The sequence below is a fragment of the Haematobia irritans genome, chromosome 1 (assembly GCF_050003625.1).
Source record: "Haematobia irritans isolate KBUSLIRL chromosome 1, ASM5000362v1, whole genome shotgun sequence".
Lineage (NCBI taxonomy): Eukaryota > Metazoa > Arthropoda > Insecta > Diptera > Muscidae > Haematobia > Haematobia irritans.
Genome location: NC_134397.1, coordinates 82,368,588 through 82,392,387, shown reverse-complemented (window position 1 = coordinate 82,392,387; position 23,800 = coordinate 82,368,588). Strand labels below are relative to the sequence as shown.

Sequence of the window (23,800 nt, the reverse complement as noted above, 5' to 3'; positions counted from 1 at the left end):
CTTTTTGGTTTTTTGTTTTTTAATTCCTCTAACGAGGATTGTCTTCGGCTGTGTGCGTGGCCAGTAATCTCGTCTGGAAGTAGAACTGATTGACTGTATGTGTTGTTTGGACATTGATAGTTATTGTACTAATTGAACGGCGATGGGAATAAGAGCTGCGTAGCTCAGTTGGTAGTGGGTTTGGTAACCAACTTTATGGTCCGCGGTTCGAATCTCCGTCCAAGCGAAAAATATTTAATAAACAGTTTTTTTTTTTTATATATAGTTTGTATTACAGAAATAGGTGCTAAGAACTAAATAAACCTCGTGGAAGTGAGAACATTTTTATTCCCTCCACCATAGGATGGGGTTATATTAACTTTGTCACTCCGTTTGTAATACATCGAAATATTGCTCTAAAACCCCATAAAGTTTATATATTCTGGGGCGTGGTGAAATGTTGAGTCGATTTAAGCATGTCCGTCCGTTGGTTCAAATCACGCTAACTTCCGAACGAAACATGATATCGAGGAGCAAAATTCATTCGATTCGTGTTAGTATATGGTCTCTAACTAGGGATGCCAGATTTTGAAGAGGAAAAAAGAGCACATTCAGCTTATAAAAAGAGCACATACGAAAAGAATAGAGCACACTTTTTCAAATAAAAGAAAAACATTTATTTCCAATTTATTGAAATATAATTCATTTAAACATAGCAAAAAGGTTCATGCCATAAACATAAAATAACCCACTTTCAACTCAAGCTAATTTTCTTACAATACTTTTTAAGTCATTTTTTGGTGTTTTTGTGAAAAACGTTATTGAAGAAGTTTGTTTACATTTAGAACAGAGTACAAAGTGAAGAAGCAACATCTTCTACGACTCTGATATATAAAGTAAAACACTATTTAATTAGAAAATAACGGCTAGGAAAATCTATTAGTGCGACATTTACGTATTTTCAGTTACTTTTACCATTTATTGAATCGCGCTTGATTAATATTTGTTGTGATGCAAAAAAGAGCACTTTGGCGTGCTCTTTTGGCCTGTCTTGTTTTAAGAGCACATTTTGTAAAAAAGAGCACATGTGCTCTTTAAAAGAGCACGTCTGGCATCCCTATCTCTAACAACCATGCAAAGATTGCTCTATATCGGTTCATAACTATATATAGCCCCCATATAAAACGATCCCCAGATTTGATCTCCGGAACCTCTTGGAGGAGCAAAATTCATTCGATTCGGTTGAAATTTGGTACATGGCGTTAGTATATGGCCGCTAACAGCCATGCAACAATTGGTCCATACCGGTCTTTAGTTATATATAGTCGATGGCCAATCACACAAAAATTGGTCTATATCGCCAAAAATAATCTACCAAAACTTTATTTCTATAGACATGTTGTAAAAAATAATATTTCTTTAAAATGTTTTGCCAAAATTTTATTTCTATAGATAATTTTGTCAAAATTTTATTACAATAGAAAGTTTTGTCAAAATTTTATTTCTATAAAAAATTTTGTCAAAATTATATTTCTAGGAAATTTTATCAACATTTTATTTCTATAGAATATTTTGTCAAAATTTTATTACTATAGAAAGTTTTGTCAACATTTTATTTCTATAGGAAAGTTTGTCAAAATTTTATTTCTATAGAAAATGTTGTACAAATTTTATTACTATAGAAAGTTTTGTCAAAATTTTATTTCTATAGTAAATTTTGTCAAAAATTTATTTCTATAGAATTTTTTATATATAGATTTTTGTTTATCTAAAATTTAATTTGGAGGTGAGAATTATTTTTTTGGGTGCTGCGTCGATATCAATTCTACTCTTTCAGGAACTTTTACGAATTACGTGGGTTGCAAAAACACTTGCCAATAGCAAGGTATCTTAAAACTTCTTAACACCGTCTTCTTAATTGTAAGTTGGTTTGATTAAATTTGACAGAAATAAAATTTTGAAAACATTTTCTATAGAATTAAAATTTTGACAAAAAAATTGACAAATGTTGAACAAATTTTTTATAGAAATAAAATATTGACAAAATTTTCGATAGAAATAAAATTTTGATCAAATTTTCTATAGAAATAAAATTTTGACAAAGTTTTCTACAGAAATAAAATATTGACAAAATTTTCGACAGAAATAAAAAAATAAAATTTTGGCAAACTTTTCTATAGAAATAAAATTTTTACAAACTTTTCTATAGAAATAAAATTTTGACAAAACTTTCTATAGAAATAAAATGTTGATAAAATGTTCTATAGAAATAAAATTTTGACAAAATTTTCTTTTGAAATAACAACGCCTTCCAGTACCAACTTACAAGTTACAAAAATTAAATGTGATTTCTTTCTGGTTTGTTGAAGTACACGGATGTCTTCCAGTACAAATTTGTAATGATTATCAAAAATTATCGGGTTCTCGCCAATATGTTAATTCAGTTAAAAATGTACGAAGTTGTTTCATACAAACTACAAAAAAATTGAAGAACTTTTTTTCGTGAAAAGAACGAAATCTTTCGTACTTTGAATGAAATTTGTCGTTCCGTTTACAAAGAAATTTGTTTCAGGGAAGTCAAGATACAAAATGCCAACAATATTAAACACAATTTTATTAATTTTGTAGAATTTTTCAGAACTATTAAAACCAAGTAAAACCAAGTAAAATTTTCTTTCATGTCAGGATATCCAATTTTAACTATAAGTACAAATCGGCTTTTAGGCAGGGAAAAAACTTTATATCAAAGAAATGGGTCTAAAAAAATTGGATTCGTATTTGAAGAACATGAAATCATTGGCCTCAAAACAATATTTTCTTGATGCAAATTGCAAATTATTTTTCTTAATGCAAATGCGTACGTCAGTTGAATGAACTAAAAAACGCCATAAAATTAAGCGTAAAAAATTTTCTAAATTCGTACTTCGCACAAAATAGTTTATTATTTCTTTAAATTTGTAAATTTTACTACAATTGCGATCATCTTGAACTTATGGTACTAAAGACATTCTTGCAATTTTGAATACCAATTTTTTCCTTCAAACTACAAAATTTTTTTAACAAGTGAAAAAAAAAATAAATATGTTTAGTCAATTTTCTTGAATTTGTCGAAAAACATTTACTTATTTTTTGTGATACCGGCGTGGGGTCAGCGTTTGTAATACTGTTTAGTTAAAATTTTCTAAAATAAACCGAAAGTTTACTTCCTGGTTCACTGTTTTTTTTTTTTTCAGTGTAGTTTTGCCTACAAAACGTCAAAATGGACCTTAGGAATTGTAAAAGCCTCAGTCAGCAATTGCAAAATTAATTCACAAACAATACGACATTTCAAATAATCAAAAAATTTGTGTGTTAATTGCGAGACCCTTCAAAATATCTTTTACTTAATTACATCCGCAATTTTTTGTAAAATAAACAGGACAGACTAAGATTTTATGGCCATCTTCCAAACCCAGCAAAAAAGTGTCCCAAAAAGTATTGCAAATGTTATTTTTCGATCCAGAAGTGGTGTGAAATTGGCGCAGAAGCGATGTATTTAACATGGGCTTGTCATAGGATGGATGTCCACCATTTCAACGGCCGATGCACTGAACTTGCATAACATATAGTTTGCTAATATTTCAGCCTGTTTTGTAATGCTATTAACGGTGCGTATTTGTAAAATAATGATTCTTTTTTATACCCTCCACCATAGGAAGGGGGTTTATTAACATTGTCATTCCGTTTGTAACACATCGAAATATTGCTCTAAGACCCCATAAAGTATATATATTCTTGGTCGTGGTGAAATTCTGGGTCGACCTGAGCATGTCCGTCCGTCCGTCTGTTGAAATCACGCTAACTTCCGAACGAAACAATCTATCGACTTGAAACTTGGCACCAGTAGTTGTTATTGATGTAGGTCGGATGGTATTGAAAATGGGCCATATCGGTCCACTTTTACGTATAGGCCCCATATAAACGGACCCCCAAATTTGGCTTACGATTGCTCCAAGAGAAGGTCTCTAACAACCATGCAAAAATTGGTCCATATCGGACCACTTTTACGTATAGCCCCCATATAAACGGCCCCCAAATTTGGCTTGCGATTGCTCTCAAATTTCTTCCGATCAGGCTGAAATTTTGTACACGGTGTCAGTATATGGTCTCTAACAACCATGCAAAAATTGGTCCATATCGGTCCACTTTTACGTATAGCCCCCATATAAACGGCCCCAAATTTGGCTTGCGATTGCTCTAAGAGAAGCAAATTTCATCCTATCCGGCTGAAATTTGGTACATGGTGTTAGTATATGGTCTCTAACAACCATGCAAAAATTGGTCCACATCGGTCCATAATTATATATAGCCCCCATCATTAGCGTAGCTAAGCAATTTTCCTAGGGGGGGCTATAGCCCCCCTAGCTAAAAATTTATATTTCAATTATTTATATTTCAATTAATGTTTTATTTCATAAAAATGAATAAAAAAATTAGACAACAAAATAACTCGAAAATTAATTTAAAATAAAGCAACTAAAAGTAGTTCCACACATTTCCCAGCAAAAAAAATTTGGAAGTTCTTCCAAAGGCACAACTTTAAAAGTACTTCCAGAAGATGTACTCCCAATGATGTTCTTTATTTTAACTACTCAGGAAGTTCTTTAAATTCAATTTTTTTAACTTGGTTTTTTCATACTTTTAATGGGAAATTTAACTTTCTTGTTTCAAATGCCTTAAAAACGAAGTAAGAATTCATAAAATGGTACAAATAATTTAAATTTTGTCGAAAAAAAATCTAAATCCAATCTGAAAAACTTGTGAATTTTTGAAAATATTTGAGGTCACACGTTTCCGACAAGCATTAGAATCCATTAAAAATTATAAAAATTATTTATTTGACAAAATATAACAGAATTTTTTAATTTACATTCCAAACATTGAATTCGGATCACACCTAAAGAAGTGATGCAAATTCAGTGCAACGGCTGTTGAAATGGAGGACTTCCGTCCTATGACAAGCCCAATTTTGCACCACTTCCGGATCCAAAAAGATCATTTTCATTACGTTTTTGGCGACGCTTTTTTGGCTGGGATTGTTTATTTTTTATAAAAATGGAAAATCGTAAATAGGTTTTCAAATTCTGGGGGGGCTAAAATTTTTCTGGGGGGTCTAAGCCCCCTCCCCAGAGGCCTTCCTACGCTTATGGCCCCCATATAAACGGACCCCCAAATTTGGCTTGCGATTGCTCTAAGAGAAGCAAATTTCATCCGATCCGGCTGAAATTTGGTACATGGTGTTAATATATTGTCTCTAACAGCCATACAAATATTGGTCCACATCGGTCCATAATTATATATAGCCCCCATATAAACCGAACCCCAGATTTGGCTTGCGGAGGCTCAAAGAGAAGCAAATTTCATCCGATACGGCTGAAATTTGGTGCATGGTATTAATATATATTCTCTAACAACCATGCAAAAATTGGTCCAAATCGGTCCATAATTATATATAGCCCCCATATAAACCGATCCCCAGATTTGATCTCCGGAGCCTCTTAGAGGAGCAAAATTCATCCGATCCGGTTGAAATTTGGTACGTGGTGTTAGTATATGGTCTCTAACAACCATGCAAAAATTGGTCCATATCGGTCCATATCGGTCCATAATTATATATAGCCCCCATATAAACTGATTCCCAGATTTGGTTTGCGGATCCTCTAAGAGAAGCAAATTTCATCCGATCAGGTTGAAATTTGCAACGTGGTATTAATATATGGCCGCTAATAACCATGCCAAAATTGGTCCATATCGGTCTATAGTTATATATAGCCGATCCCCAATCACACAAAAATTGGTCCATATCGGTTCATAATCATGCTTGCCACTCGAGCAAAAATAATCTAGAACAATTTTATTTCTATAGAAAATTTTGTCAAAATTTTATTTCTATAGAAAATTTTGTCGAAATTTTATTCCTATAGAAAATTTTGTCAAATTTTATTTCTATAGAAAATGTTGGCAAAATTTTATTTCTGTAGAAAATGTTGTCAAAATTTTAATTCTATAGAGAATGTTTTCAAAATTTTAAATCTTTTAAAAATTTTGTAAAAATTGTATTTCTATAGAAAATTTTGTCAAACTTAATTATATACGTATTTAATCGGCCATTTTAAGTTTAATATATACCACGTATGGACTACGTGGTATAAATTACGGTATTAGGAAGTTTTAAGATACCTTGTCATCGGCAAAAGTTACCGCAACCCAAGTAATTCGATTGTGGATGACAGTCTTCAGTAGAAGTTTCTACGCAATCCATGGTGGAAGGTACATAAGCTTCGGCCTGGCCGAACTTACGGCCGTATATACTTGTTTTTAACTATTAGTGTTATTTTATTTGTACATGGACGAAAAGACTGTTTTCATATATTTCCGTGTAAAAATGATATGTTTGGAACTCAAATATTTAACATATTACGTTTAAGTGCAATGGTCATATAGACTACCCAGCAAAAAGTTTCGAAGTTGTTCCAATGGCACAGCTTTAAATTCACTTCTTAAAATGCCCGACCAAAGATGTCCTACACAGCAAGTTATTTTAATTCATATTTTTAAGGGTTAATTTTAACTTTGTTTAACACCACTTCAGGATCTAAAACTAACATTTTTACTATTTCGTAGTTTGAAGAACAAATTGGAGTTCAAAACTGCAAAAATGTCTTTAGTGTTATAGGAATTTAAAGATGGGTGCATATTTCGTAAAATAAACAATGTTAATAAATTCTGAACTATTTTGTGGGATACATGAATTTAGCTAATCTTTATGCATCATTTCTGTATGATTTTTTACTCTGTTTTAGTTATTTTAAAATTATTAAAGTCATCGAATCTTTCTTAAAAGCTACTAATTTCACGAACAAAAAATGAATTAAATCGGGTTTGCTGAAATATTGTAACCACTTTTTTGAGTGTGAAGAAAGAGATAAATTGGCTGGATTTTGACGAAATTTAATGCTGATTCCAAAGATTTTGTCTTTAAACTAAAGATTTTTGGTAAAAATAATTGCGTATGCCGTGACTCGAACCTGGATTTTCTGCTCCACACGCATTAACAGTCGCCTTATCACATTGCACCACCGTCGGAGTTTCCATAACAACGTCTTAAGATTATTTTAAGACTTTTCATGCGTAAAGAAGAACATCATAGCCAAGATTGCATTGGGAACGGCGTTGATAAAAAATGCTAAAATATAAACGAGATGGTGGTAATCGTGTGTGGCATATATCTAGCGTTAGTTTTGGGGACGCGTCCTCAAAATTCACGATGCGTACCCTGCTGTCCTCATAACTAACGGTGCGTAGGAAATCGCCGAAATAAATGGAATATGTGGTCCATATAGTGCAATTTTGGGTTAGATGAGCTTAAAAAGATGTGGAGAATATTTCAGACTCGTAAAATCATATATATTTTTGTGTCCCCAAAATTAACGCAAGGCATACATATATATATATATATATATATATATATATATATATATATATATATATATATATATATATATATATATATATATATATATATATATATGTCAAACTGATCGTCACCAAATTTGCCAAAAGGTAATCTTTTCCATCTTCAAGTCTGCAAAATTTTATTTTATTTTTTATATAATTTTATTTTATTTTTAAGTTCAACTTGACTTTAATAATACTGAAAAATTCTTCAGAATGAATGAAATCGTCTCTAAATTTGTTGACTTTTTGCGTCTTGGCGACAAGCCAAAAAATTGCTTCTTTTAAGTACAATTTTTACTCGAAATACAGCATAATTTCTGCTTGAATCTGAACTTCGAAATTGAAGTAGTCGTTAACATGAATTTAAAGGACTTTGATAGCACATGAAGAAAAAAGGTGAAAAAATGAATAAAATATTTTTTTTCTAGAATTTGGAACCCGTCATGGTTTTTTTCAGTGCAAATTATGCGGGAGTAAACTTCTACCATATATGTGTATAGGTATTGGTAGAAAGTGCAAGTGTATATTTGCGATTTATACCAAAATCGGTAGGGGTCGATTCTCACCCCAACAACACATTTGTGTCATATTCCAAGTAAAGGAGTCTGAAATCAAGTCCCAATTTTATTGAAAGTATATTGCACTGTATTCACCTATTAAAGATGCTTTTGTAAGTTACATAGATTAGATGAAGGCATACTAAGTTTGTTTTACAATGGATGTGTATCACATATAGTTCGTCTTTCAATATGTAATTGGCAGCATTCTTTTACTACTTTTTGTTCTGGAGCATACATACAGATGCAATGAAAATTTCACATTGGACAATATTGGATTCAGGTTCTTATGAAGCTATCATTATCCTTATGGGTTTACCATAGAATCCACTTTGTCCTTCTATGTAGGTGGATTTTAAAAATAATGATGATTTTTTGTTTTTCCGTAATCAATATGCTCGTTCTCCAGTTTGGTCACAAAATAAACATCAGACTGAAACACGCCTTCGACACAATCATGCCACAGGATATATATTCCTGCTCTTCCATTTCCAAGAAGTTTTACAAATGATGGAAACCATTAAGTGGCTAGAGTATAGCTTTTTTTGCAGAATTCGACAAAGTGATGTAGCAGTATTTGACCTAAGACCGCTTCCAAAATGCTGCCAGGGGAGGTGGGGTGCCTTACGAACTTTTCCCCAGTTCGATGAAGTCTTAAAAGGGACCTCCCATTAAGATGTCCAGCAAGGAAGACACACGAAAGAGACTAGAAATTCATCTTTACTCGTAAGTATTCAATCTCCCAATAGGTTTGTTTTCCTAAAAGTAAAGTTGACATTTGTAAAATGATTCCTTTTAATCCGTCAATTGTTGAATCATTCTGCAAATTGGCAGTTTCAGGCATATTCGAAGCATTCTACCATTTATCCAATATCACTGGTGGTGGGGATTCAAAGTCTCTGGGTCAGTCGAGTCAACCAGGAAAAAACAAAACTCTTACACATGAGTGTATAGGGGCCATTAGTTAGGGCAAATGACCAAAAGGAATTGTTGGGAAATAAACTTCTGTGGGAGTTCCGCTGACAACACCAAGTCCATTGACGTTTTGTGCTTTGTAGAGCACAGCAGTGGGTAAACGTAGTTAATCTGTGTACGAAGGACAACAATAGAAATCTTGGAACCATTTTCTGTCATTTGTTTACATTGATAAGGATTGTTAGTGATATTGAAAATTTTTATCCCCCTTTATCCTCCTTTGAGTTTTCCATTAAACTCGGAAGAGGGGGATGGTGACAAAACAAATGCTACGGGGAGCATCTCTGTGAAATGTCAGCAAATTTAATCAAAAAAATCAAATGGATTTCTATCGTAGTTGTCGTTTGCTTCCATAGGAATTTAATGTAAACGGAGAATATATCAGTGATTAGAAATGTCAAACAAGAGACTAGCACGAGTTCAAGGACACACACACCGATACATAATAAAATTAATGCGCCAGATCCATATCTGGCTAGTGTGAGATTCAAATCATTCAGGGTATCAATAAATGAGGGGAAGCCAAACAACCAACACGAGACGCCGACTGTTCTATACATCCTGTAAACCAAAATTTGCGGTACCCCTGTCCTTCAAATTTGTGAGAAACTATATTTAAAGATATATATAAGTCCGAACTGGAAAAAATTAGTACATTACATTTAGTACAATAGAAAGTTACTTCTACTTTCTGTGCTAAATATGAAGCCAATTGAAATAAAATCGAAGTCGGGTGTAAAATGTGGGCTTTGTAGTCGTAATTGGCCAAAATAGTCGTACACATATAAAAGATCTGCATCAGAACCAATGTGGACGACATTTAGCACTCTCTGCACGGACAAAAAAGACTGTTTTTCATATGTTTGGGTGTAAAAATTATTTGTTTGGAACTCAAGTTTTAAAAACACAATATTTTTAAGTGCAAGCATATAATGTTCATAAACGAGCATAACATGTTTGGGACATATGTTAGAACATATTATGTTTGGGACATAAAATAACAGGTTGGCTGATAAGTCCCCGGTCTAACAAAGAAAAACACATTTTTTTTTGTCAAAATTCGTTTTTATTATTCAACATAGTTCCCTTCAAGAGCGATACAACGATTATAACGACCTCCCAATTTTTTTGATACCATTTTGGTATTACTCCTTCGGTTTTGCCTCAAAATAGGCCTCAGTTTCGGCGATCACCTCTTTATTGCAGCCAAATTTTTTCCCTGCGAGCATCCTTTTGAGGTCTGAGAACAAGAAAAAGTCGCTGGGGCCAGATCTGGAGAATACGGTGGGTGGGGAAGCAATTCGAAGCCCAATTCATGAATTTTTGCCATCGTTCTGAATGACTTGTAGCACGGTGCGTTGTCTTGGTGGAACAACACTTTTTTCTTCATCATATGGGGCCGTTTTGCCGCGATTTCGACCTTCAAACGCTCCAATAACGCCATATAATAGTCACTGTTGATGGTTTTTACCTTCTCAAGATAATCGATAAAAATTATTCCATGCGCATCCCAAAAAACAGAGGACATTGCTGTGCCAGAGGACTTTTGAGTCTTTCGGAGACGGTTTACCGGTCGCTGTCCACTCAGCCGACTGTCGATTGGACTCAGGAGTGTAGTGATGGAGTCATGTTTCATCCAATGTCACATATCGACGGAAAAACTCGGGTGTATTACGAGTTAACAGCTGCAAACACCGCTCAGAATCATCAACACGTTGTTGTTTTTGGTCAAATGTGAGCTCACGCGGCACCCATTTTGATGTTTTCGTCGATAAATCATAAATAAACTTTTGCGAAGTTTCCTTAAAATTGCTCAGATTTAAATGTTTCCTATATTTATACCCACCGCCATGGAATGGTGACGGGGGTATAATAAGTTTGTCATTCCATTTGTAACACATCGAAATATCGATTTCCGTCTATACAAATTATATATATTCTTGATCAGGGAGAAATTCTAAGACGATATAGCCATGTCCGTCTGTCCGTCCGTCTGTCTGTCTGTCTGGATGTCTGTCTGTCTGTCTGTCTGTTGTAATCACGCTACAGTCTTCAATAATAAAGCAATCGTGCTGAAATTTCGCACAAACTCGTCTTATGTCTGCAGGCAGGTCAAGTTCGAAGATAGGCTATATCGGTCCAAGTTTTGATATAGCCCCATATAAACCGACCTCCCGATTTGGGGTCTTGGGCTTATAAAAACCTTAGTTTCTACCCAATTTGCCTGAAATTGGAAATCTTGAGGTATTTTATGACCACAAAGAGGTGAGTATCGGTCCATGTTTTGGTATAGCCCCCATATAGACCGATCTCCCGATTATATTTCTAGGGCTTCTAGAATCGATAGTTTCTCTCCAATTCGCCTAGAGGTATTTTAGCACCATAAAGAGGTGTGCCAAAAATGGTGACTATCGGTTGATGTTTAGGTATAGCCCCCATGTAGAATGATTTCCCGATTTTACTTCTTGGGCTTCTAGAATCCGTAGTTATTATCCAATTTGGTTGAAATTTGAAATCTAGAGGTATTTTAGGACCATAAAGAGGTGTGCTAAAAATGGTGAGTATCGGTCCAGGTTTTGGAATATACCCCATATAGACCGATCTCCCGATATGGGGTCTTGGGCTTATAGAATCCGCAGTTTTTATCCAATTTGCCTGAAATTGGAAATCTAGACGTATTTTAGAACAATAAAGAGGTGTGCCGAAAATGGTGAGTATCGGTCCATGTTTTGGTATAGCCCCCACATAGACCGATCTCCAGTTTTTACTTCTTGGGCGTCTAAAATCTGTAGTTTTTATCCAATTTGCCTGAAATTAGAAATCTAGAGGTATTTTAAAACCGTAAAGAGGTGTGCTGAAAATGATGAATATCGGACCATGTTTTCGTATAGCCCCCATATAGACCGATCTCCAGATTTTATTCTTGGGCTTATAGAAACCGTAGTTTTTATCCAACTTGCCTCAAAGTGGAAATCTAGAGGTATTTTAGGACCATAAAAAAGTATGCCGAAAATTGTGAGTATAGGTCCATGTTTTGATATAGCCATCAGATGGACCGATCTCCCGATATTACTTTTTGGGCTTCTAGAAACCGTTATTGTTGTCCACTATGCCTGTGCAAGAAATGATTTTATATTTTAGGCTTCTAGAATCCGTAGTTTTTATCCAATTTCCCTGAAATGCGAAATCTACAGGTATTTTAGGACCTTAAATATGAGAGCCGAAAATGGCGTGTATTGGTCCATGTTTTGGTTTATCTCCCAAATAGACCGATCTCCCGATTTCACTTTTTGGGCTTTTAGAAACCATAGTTTTTATCAAATTTGCCTGAAATTTTAAATCTAGAAGTATTTTAGGAACATAAGAGGTGTGCCGAAAATGGTGAATATCGGTCCAAGTGCACTGATAATGAAAATTGCTTGAAACTGAATTATAGTTTCCAGATTTTACTTCTGGTAATCATTTAAATAATGGGGGTAAAAATCTACAGATGTTAGATTTTAAATCAAGGCGTTATTTCATTTTCTTGCACACTTGCACACGATGTTTATGATTCCTCTAAAACTCAAACAAACTATAATATTTGATTCATGGTGGTGGGTATTTAAGATTCGGCCCGGCCGAACTTACTGCTTTATATACTTGTTTTTTACTAACATTGTGTTCCACCCTAGTGCATTAGCCGACTTAAATTTTGAGTCTATAGATTTTGTAGAAGTCTATCAAATTCTGTCAAGATCGAGTGATATTTAAATGTATGTATTTGGGACAAACCATTATATATAGCCCCCAACACATTTGACGGATGTGATGTGGCATCGAAAATTTAGATCTACAAAGTGGTGCAGGGTATAATATAGTCGGTCCCGCCCGACTTTAGACTTTCCTTACTTGTTTTTTATAAAGTCGTAACCATTACTTTTCCAGATCACGAACGTTACTTGTTGTTTTGACAACGCATGTTGCCATTTTATCACTGTCAGATTGACACCGTCTGTTCTTCGTTTGACGTCACATGTGTGTTGATTCCAGTGTTCGAAATGGCTCCGAAGCTCCGGCGCTCAGCACTTTTTTAAAAACACGTTGTGAGGTCTGATTTAATTTTTCATAATTGTGTTTGTATACATTTTGTATGTAAGCCTCTCTAAGTGGTTTCACTGGAATGTGGAACGCCGTTCGGACTCGGCTATAAAAAGGAGGTCCCTTGTCATTGAGCTTAACATGGAATCGGGCAGCACTCAGTGATAAGAGAGAAGTTCACCACTGTGGTATCACAATGGACTGAATAGTCTAAGTGAGCCTGATACATCGGGCTGCCACATAACCTAACCTAACCTAACCTATGTAACCCTCTAAATATTAAACCACGATAGTAAGCGTATGTTTTTAATTAAAAAAAGTCCACGGCGAATTATCAATATCCATCTTTGTACGGCAATATTTCTGTTAATTTCCGTTATTTTAAAGCTTTTGTGAGTTATGTATACAACATTCAAAACAACCCTCATTTTATAGAACAGTTTTGAAAAGGGCTGCTCATTTCATTGGCACTTGTGAGCGGAGCTGTATTGTCGGACCTCTTTTTTAAAAAGTGCCGAGCTTCATGTGTGCTCCGGCACTCAAATAAAAAAGGGTTTTATGTTCAAACACTGGTTGACACATTATCATGAACGGAAATAAAAAAAAAATATATTTCAAGAGACGGACGGACTTCTGTACGTTTGTTAGTTTAAACACTTGTTAAAATATTTTGGTAGTAAAAATCAAGATTTCGTTCGTGGAAGAAATAGTAATTTTAAATCTATTATTGTTACGAAATTTGCAAAAATGTTTTTTTATTTTATTTTAAAATTATCGGTAAATTACAAAATATGCGAAAGTATAGTCACTCCATTAATTTCATGTTATCGTGCAATGCAATTGCCAATCCATTGGCTTTCTTACAAGATATTCATGGGGGATAAAAGTTCATTATTTACCCACTAGCTACAGAGTCAATATTAATTTAAAGCATGATAAATAGTTCTTCAAATGTGAGCATATTCGATAAAAATAAATGTAAATATTTTCTTGGCAGGACAACGAACGGTTCAGCGAAATTCCTCAAGGATAGAATTCATTAATTTATTCTGAAAATCCGAGACATGGACAATACTTTGACCCTAACCATTTTTTTATTGAACTGTTCGCCAATAAGCAGTACGCAACAAAGAAACGATGAATCAATCGAAAAGGACGCCGTAGACATAGATGAAGATAGGTCATGTTTTCACATCCATCAATAAATGAAATTTCCAATGTCTATAAAAGCCATGAATTAAATAAAAAGGCAGTCATCCATTTTGATTTGCCTCTATTCCCAAACTTTAAAGCTTTCCATTGAATTTTGCATCCACCCCAAAGCAATGACAAATAAAATAGTAACAACGCATAAAAATGTTTAATCTGATGAATTTGCCTAGTTTTTGAAGAAGATTTTGTTAGTTGCAAGTTTCTTACACTTGGAGTAAAGCATAGGAAATATTTCACCATTTGTTATTTGCTGTTCCCTTAAAAATTTGTTTATTAGTAAAAATTTACACGGTAATCAATACTGTTTTAACACAATACATATATTCCCTACGGGAAATTGGTGCAAATTGCCACTGACGGACCTGTCACATAACTGGTACCTGTGCTCCAGTTAGTTGCAATTTTTAAACAGTCGTAATTTATTTATTTCCGTACCCAGTAAAAAATACTTAAGTAGTAAGAGTTTAGTTGCGCTTTTTGGTATACAATAAAGTAGGCAGTGCATACACGCTGCATGTATCTGTGGCAATAACGTAAACGAGTAATGAAATTATTTTATTATGTTATTGCAACCAGTTCATGCAGTGTAGATGCATAAAAAGTAGTGCTGTTTTCTTCATGAAATAATTTTTTTTCCTGGTGTGTTCACTGTTTTTCCAGTGTATCGACTTGACACTTTGCACAGGTAGTTTTTATTGATGTCGGTCAGGTGGTATTGCAAATAGGCCATATCACAGCAAAAAATGGAGCACTATTTCAGCAGGATTTTAAGGGAGAGATGCAGTATCAACTGCTTACAAAACAACCGAATCAGCGCTGATTTTTGTGGGCGATGTCCCGATTTAGAGCAGCTTCTACATTGCGCTGATATAATTGCTCAGTTTAATAGCAATACTGCTCAAAAGTGATATATAATCTTGAGTTTTCTATTTTATAGCATTGTTGGTATGAAGGAAAACAGCACTACCTTTCATGCATCTATACTGCATGAACTGGGTGCAATAACATAAACGAATGATAATAAACTAACGCTGTCCACTCAGCCGACTGTCGATTGGCCTCAGGAATGTAGTAATGGAGCCATATTTCATCCATTGTCACATATCAACGGTAAAACTCGGGTGTATTACTAGTTAACACCGCTCAGAATCATCAACACGTTGTTGTTTTTGGTCAAATGTGAGTTCGCGCGGCACCCATTTTGCACAGAGCTTCCGCATATCCAAATATTGATGAATGATATGACCAACACGTTCCTTTGATATCTTTAAGGCCTCTGCTATCTCGATCAACTTCGTTTTATGGTCATTCAAAATCACTTTGTGAATTTTTTTGATTTTTTCGTCGGTAACCACCTCATTCGGGTGGTTACCTCTTTCCACCACGCTTGAATTTTGCATACCAATCAATTATTGTTGATTTCCCTGGGGCAGAGTCCGGAAACTCATTATCAAGCCAATTTTTTGCTTCCACCGTATTTTTCCCCCTTCAGAAAACAGTATTTTATCAAAACACGAAATTCGTTTTTTTCCATTTTATTCACAATAACAAAAGTTGCTTCACAAAAGACGCTCTATCTCACAAACTAATTGACTTACAGACGCCACCGCGGTGCAATGGTTAGCATGCCCGCCTTGCATACACAAGGTCGTGGGTTCGATTCCTGCTTCGACCGAACACCAAAAAGTTTTTCAGCGATGGATTATCCCACCTCAGTAATGCTGGTGACATTTCTGAGGGTTTCAAAGCTTCTCTAAGTGGTTTCACTGCAATGTGGAAAGCCGTTCGGACTCGGCTATAAAAAGGAGGTCCCTTGTCATTGAGCTTAACATGGAATCGGGCAGCACTCAGTGATAAGAGAGAAGTTCACCAATGTGGTATCATAATGGACTGAATAGTCTAAGTGAGCCTGATACATCGGGCTGCCACCTAACCTAACCTACAGACGTCAAATTTTGACACGAATCATTTGAAGGTTGGTACTATATGCATTTAATTCTAGCGACACCATAAATGTGTCAGACCGGGGACTTATCAGCCAACCTGTTATTTTGGTACCAAAAAGAGGTGTGTCGAAAATGGTGCCTATCGGTCCATGTTTTGGTATAGTCCCCATATGGACCGATTTCCCGATTTAGCTTCTTGGGCGTCTAGAAAATGTATTTTCTGTCCGATTTGCCTGAAATTGAAAATCTAGATGTATTTTGGACCAAAAAAAGGTGTGTCGAAAATGGTCAGTATCGGTCTATGTTTTGGTGTAGCCCCTATATAAACCGATCTCCCGATTTTACTTCTTGGGCTTCTAGAATACGTAGTTTTTATCCAATTTTGGGACCATGAAGATATGTGTCAAAAATGGGGTGTATCGGTCCATGTTTTGGTATAGCCCCCATATGGACCGATTTCCCGATTTTGCTTCTTGGGCGTCTAGAAAGTGTATTTTCTATCCGATTTGCCTGAATTTGGAAATCAAAAGGTATTTTAAGACCACAAATTGGTGTGTCGAAAATGGGGTGTATCGGTCCATGTTTTTGTGTAGCCGCCTTATAGACCGATCTCCCGATTTTATTTCTTGGGCTTGTAGAATTCCTAGTTTTTACCCAATTTGAAATTTAAATTCTAGAGGTATTTGAGGACCTTTAAGAGGTGTGTCGAAAATGATGAGAATTTGTCCACGTTTTGGTATAGCCCCATATAGACCTACCTCCCGAATTTATTTCTTGGGCTGCTAGAATCTGTAGTTTTTATCCACTTTGCCTGAAATTGGAACCTAGGTATTTTAGGACCACAAATATGTCAGCCAAATATGGTGTGTATCGAGCCATATTTTAGTATAGTCCCCATATAGGCCCGCCTCCCGATTTAACTGCTTGGGCTTCTAAAAACCGTAGTTTTTATCCGATTTGCCCGATTGGTATTTTAAACCCTCAAAAATCTGTATCGCATTTATTTTTACCGGTCCATTATGTAAGGCATCGATATAGACCAATTTCACTTCTTGAGGGTATATCAGCACTGACCATAAAAATTGCTTGAAACTGAGAGTAACATTTCAAGATTTTACTCCTCGTAATCATTTAAAAATCTACAGATTTAATATTTCAAATCAAGGCTTTATTTAATCATTTACAGGATATATTTATAATTTCTCTAAAACTCAACCAAAATTTGTTTCTTATAAATCCAGAATCTGATCTAGTCTTCATAGGTAGAATCTTAAAATTTTTCTTCCGAAAGCGTACTGGTTGAACTGATCTGCTTGGGAGAATATCTGTCATCAAATCCCTTCAAATTCTATATATTATCAAGTAACCCGCTACGGCGAAGAGTTTTCAAAGTAAACTATTATATTTTTTTCATGGTGTTGGGTATTTAAGATTCGGCCCAGCCGAACTTACTACTGTATCTACTTGTTATACCCTCCACCATAGGATGGGGGTATATTAACTTTGTCATTCCGTTTGTAACACATCGAAATATTGCTCTCAGACCCCATAAAGTATACATATTCTGAGTCGTGGTGCAATTCTGTCGGTCGGATGGTATTGCAAATGGGCCATATCAGACCACTTTTACGTATAGCCCCCATATAAACCGACGCTCAGATTTGGCTTGCGGAGCCTCTTGGAGGAGCAAAATTCGTAAGATCCGCTTGAAATTTGGTACATGGTGTTAGTATATGGTCTCTAACAACTATTCAAAAATTGGTCCACATCGGTCCATAATTATATATAGCCCCCATATAAATCGATCCCCAGATTTGAACTCCGGAACCTCTTGGAGGAGCGCAACTCATCTGATCCGCATGAAATTTGGTACGTGCTGTTAGTATATGGTCTCTAACAACCATGCAAAAATTGGTCCATATCGGTCCATAATTGTATATAGCCCCCATACAAATTGATCCCCAGATTTGAACTCCGTAGCCTCTTGAAGGAGCACAACTCATCTGATCCGCATGAAATTTGGTACGTGATGTTGGTATATGGTCTCTAACCACCATGCACAAATTGGTCCATATCGGTCCATAATTATATATAGCTCCCATATAAACCGATCCCCATATTTGTACTCCGGAGCATCTTGGAGGAGCAAAATTCACCCAATCCGGTTGAAATTTGGTACATGGTATTAGTATATGGTCTTTAACAACAATGCCAATATTGGTCCATATCGGTCCATAATTATATATAGCCCTATATAAACCGATCCCCAGATTTGACCTCCGGAGCATCTTGTAGGAGAAAAATTCTCCCGATCAGATTGAAATTTGGTACGAGGTGTTAGTATATGGTCTCTAACAACCATGCAAAAATTGGTCCATATCGGTCCATAATTTATATAGCCCCAATATAAATCGATAGCCAGAACCTCTTGGAGGTGGTGTTAGTATATGGTCTCTAACAACCATGGCAACATTGGTCCATATCAGTCTATAATTATATATAACCGATCACCAATCACACATATCGCCAAAAATAATCTACCAAAATTTTATTTCTATAGAAAATTTTGTCAAATTTATTTTTTTTTTTTAACTTTATTAACAAATAATATGAAATTATTAGTTAATTAATGTTAGCTATAGCTACATAGGCCTTAAGCTTAACATATAGTTAGGTACATAGTTGGTAAGTTAGATTTTAGTTTTTGGTTATGTCTTACATGTATCTATACAGGTTTGATTCTTTTAAAAATTTTAATAAAATGGATACGTTATGTGTAGTAGGATTGGATATAAATGAAATAGGGGTTTCCCCTTTAAATGCATTATGTTGTATGGTTCGCGTGTCATTGCATTCACGCATAATATGATCAAATGTTCTATTAGGCACATTACAATTACAACTTGGGAGGTTGGGGGCATTGATGAGGTGACCGTGTGAAACTAAAGTATGGCCTAATCTTAATCTAAAAATCTTTATTAGGTCTAATCTTGAAAGGTTTGAAAGGTCAGAGTTTAGATAATCCTTGATTGAAATTCTGCTAGGATTTATTGATCTATACCAATGACTCGGATGTAAAAAGGGGATATCATTGGCTTTTAAATTCTCTTGAACGAACCTGTATGAATCTCTTAAATTAAAATTCTCTGTTCCTATCAAAGGAGCTTTTAAGCCCTGCTTTGCTACATTATCTGCGAATTCATTACCTGTTATATTGCAGTGACCAGGGGTCCAAATAAGTACAATTTTAGGATGTTTATCGATCAATTTACTTCTTATGTAATCAGTGTAGAAGTCGTTCGAAGTAATATTCATGATCCTTTTAAGGGCGGACAGTGAATCAGAACAAATTGCAAATTTCCCTCTCTTGGTGGAGACTATCTTAATTGCTTCGAATATTGCTATTAATTCAGCGGTAAATGTTGAAGTGTGGTTAGGAAGAATTGATGTTTTCAAAATACTTTGGTTCCCTACTACGCTGTATGACACACAATCCTGTGATTTCGAAGCATCTGTGTAAAGAAATTCGTGGCTAGGCATATCCTCTTGGCTTTTCTTATGTAAAGTCTCAAATAAAATTGGATTATGTTGAAGTTTGTTATATCTACTAAGGGTCAAATCTACGCATCCTGACATTAGAAACCATGGAGGGAAGCGTTTCAGACGGTTAGTTTTGGGTAGTACTGAAAATTTTATATGGACTAACTTACAATTTAAAAGACGGCGTTAAGAAGTTGTAAGATACCTTGCCATCGACAAGTGTTACCGCAACCCAAGTAATTCGATTGTGGATGACAGTCTTTAGTAGAAGTTTCTATGCAATCCATGGTGTAGGGTACATACGATTCGGCCTGGCCGAACTTACGGCCGTATATACTTGTTTCTTACTAACATTGTGTTTCATCCCAGGGCGTTAGCCGATTTGTATATGTGAATATAAAACTTCATAATAACTCCCAATAAATTTGAAAGAGTTTAGATGGTAACACAAACTTTGGTCTGCATAGTGGTGAATGATATAATATAGTCAGCCCCGCCCGACTGTGGACTTTACTCACTTGTTTAAAATGACATTTTTTCAGAAAACAATCTACGTGAGTTAAGAAAGTAAGTCAATATATATCACCGTTCAAAACTAAACAAGCAAAAATTTGGACCAAATTTACTTAGCCTAAAAGCAGGGTTAAAAAAATAAAGCAGATTAGAGACAATCGTGGTTACTGCACTTAATGAAGAACAAACCGAAATCTATTTTTAGATTCCCAATCGAACAATTCAATATTTCGTAGTCAACAACAATTAGCTGTGATAACTTTTTTAAGTTTTAAGGAGCAAACAATAATTCTAACGAATACATTACAAAGTTTTCATTCTTATCGTGAGACAGGATACTTGAGAAAATCGCAAATGTCCTCAGATAAAATTACACTTTTAATTGCATATAGAGAAACTTTTATTGAAAGTACATTAAAGAAGTCATGATGAGGTGACAGTTGTAACTGTCATGAAACAAAAAAATAAACAAGCTTATCGTACAAATTTTCCTGTTTGCTGGAAAATGCATTCTTTAGCCAAGTCAGTGTGGTGCTATTGTGATTATTTAAATTTGAACATCTGTCCCTGCTCAACGAAAGACAAAGCAAAAGTTGCTCTGTTATTACATTGTGGTAGCCGTGACATTTTCTGTCACTTTGTCATAAAAGCAGCATGCGTCGGCATAACTGAAAAATGTGTGGATGTGGCAGTACTTAGTTTATATGGAAATAAGATATGACACACATGTCAGTGTGTGTGAATCAAGTTTTTAAAATTTAACCATGGAGTTAAAATAGAGAAAACCAAATATTAAGCCTGCGCTATGTAGTAGTTATTCACATGGAGTAATCAACAAAAGCGGAAAAACCAATGAAATATTTCCCACATTATAGTTAGGTGGCTCAAGAGAGAGAGAGAGGTGGCTCACCCAGAAAAAAAAATGGAAAGGCACAACTTTAAAAGCACTTCCAAAAATGTCATCCAAGAGATGTTCTCTATTTTAACTACTCAGGAAGTTCTTTTAATTAAATTTTTGTAACTCGCTTTTCTCATATTTTTGAAAGGAAATTTTAACTTTTTTTTTCAAACAGAAGAAGGATTTATAAAATGGTGCAATTTATTAATTTTTTTTCGAAAACAAATGCTATATCCATTCTAGAAAAATTGCCAATTTTTGAAAATATTTGATGTCAAACGTTTCAAACAAGCGGTACAATGCTTTAATATTCATAAAAAATTATAAAAATTATTTATTTGGCAAATTTTTGCAGATTTTTTTAATTTAAATCCAAAACACTGAATTCGGATCACACCTTAAGAATTTACAGCACAATTCAGTGCAACGGCATTTGAAATGGTGGACATCCGTCCTATGACAAGCCTGTGTTAAATTCATAGCTTCTGCGCCAATTTTGCACCACTTACGAATCCAAAAATAACATTTTCACTACATTTTGGCGACGCTTTTTTTGCTGGGCTTCCTTATTGATACAGAGCCATTCCTCATTTATTACAGAGTGTATATAAGAGAGCACAAATCAATATCCCAGCAAAATCGTAAATATATTGCTGTCCGCATAATGTTATAAATCTGCCGCTATATTGCTAGATTTGAAAATAGTTGCAATGTATTTACTGATGAAGCTGTAAGAAATGCCAACCGATCTTCATAAATCTTCCCAGAAAATTGTATATAACTGGCACATATGTCTCAAAATATGTTATTAAATATTCTAAACCAATTGAAGCCAATAATCTTTACAAAAGATCGTGCATCACCAAGAGAGAAGTTCACCACTGTGGTATCACAATGGACTGAATAGTCTAAGTGAGCCTGATACATCGGGCTGCCACATAACCTAACCTAACCTAACCTATCACCAAGAGACTACGAACTGGGCTTCCTAAATTTCACATCTTCACCTTATGCGATACTTAATATACAGTGGGGACAAAACCCAGTGCATGTTTTTATACCCTTCACCACTACTGTGGTACAGGGTATAATAAGTTTGTGCATTTGTATGTAACGCCAAGAAATAGTGGTCATAGACCCATCTTTTAGTATACCGATCGGCTTAGAATTAAATTCTGAGTCGATTTAGCGATGTCCGTCTGTCTGTCTGTCTGTCTGTCCGTCTGTCTGTATATGTAATTTTGTGCACAAAGTACAGCTTGCAATTTAAATCCGATCGTCCTCAAATTTGGCAGAGGGACAGAGACAATCGCTATTGGTTTTGGAAAAAATCGGTTCAGATTTAGATATAGCTGCCATATATATTTATCCCCGATGTGGTCATAGTTAGCGTGTTTATAAACCGATTTTCTTAAAATACCGTACATCCAAATATTTTATGAATCTCGCAAATCTTGCAAAATATCAGCCAAATCGGTTCAGATTTAGATATAGCTCCCATATATATCTTTCGCCCGATTTGGACTAATATGGTCCTAAAAACCAGATTTTTGGCCCAATTTGGTTGAAATTTTTCACAGGGAGTAGATTTAGCATTGTAGCTATGCGTGCCAAATTTGATTGAAATCGGTTCAGATTTAGATATAGCTCCCATATATATGTTTTTCTGATTTCGACAAAAATCATCAAAATACCAACATTTTCCTTGTTAAATCGCCACTGATTAGTCGAAAAGTTGTAAAATTGACTCTAATTTTCCTAAACTTCTAATACATATATATCGAGCGATAAATCATAAATAAACTTTTGCGAAATTTCCTTAAAATTGCTTCAGATTTAAATGTTTCCCATATTTATACACTTCACCACTACTGTGGTACAGGGTATAATAAGTTTGTGCATTTGTATGTAACGCCAAGAAATAGTGGTCATAGACCCATCTTTTAGTATACCGATCGGCGTAGAATTAAATTCTGAGTCGATTTAGCGATGTCCGTCTGTCTGTACGTCCGTCTGTCTGTATATGTAATTTTGTGCACAAAGTACAGCTCGCAATTTAAGTCCGATCGTCCTCAAATTTGGCAGAGGGCCGTTTCTTGGGACAGAGACAATCGCTATTGGTTTTGATATAGCTGCCATATATATTTATCCCCGATATGGTCATAGTTAGCGTGTTTATAAACCGATTTTCTTAAAATACCGTACATCCAAATATTTTATGAATATCGCAAATCTTGCAAAATATCAGCCAAATCGGTTCAGATTTAGATATAGCTCCCATATATATCTTTCGCCTGATATGGACTAATATGGTCCTAAAAAACAGATTTTTGGCCCAATTTGGTTGAAATTTTGCACAGGGAGTAGATTTAGCATTGTAGCTATGCGTGCCAAATTTGATTGAAATCGGTTCAGATTTAGATACAGCTTCCATATATATTTTTCGCCCGATATGGACTTATATGTCCCCAGAAGCCAGAGTTTTGGCCCAATTTGGTTGAAATTTTGCACTAGGAGTACAATTAGTAATATAGTCATGTGTGCCAAATTTGATTGAAATCGGTTCAGATTTAGATATAGCTCCCATATATATGTTTTTCTGA

The 23,800-nt window shown here is 35.0% G+C and overlaps 1 protein-coding gene across 1 annotated transcript; it reads right to left on the bottom strand.

The window, feature by feature from the left end:
- Positions 1 to 18,961: 18,961 nt before the first annotated feature.
- On the bottom strand, positions 18,962 to 19,786 carry LOC142226961 (uncharacterized). The gene has a single exon (XM_075297238.1). It carries the CDS (start codon positions 19,784 to 19,786, stop codon positions 18,962 to 18,964), a length of 825 nt encoding a protein of 274 aa, XP_075153353.1.
- Between the last annotated feature and the right edge of the window lie 4,014 nt (positions 19,787 to 23,800).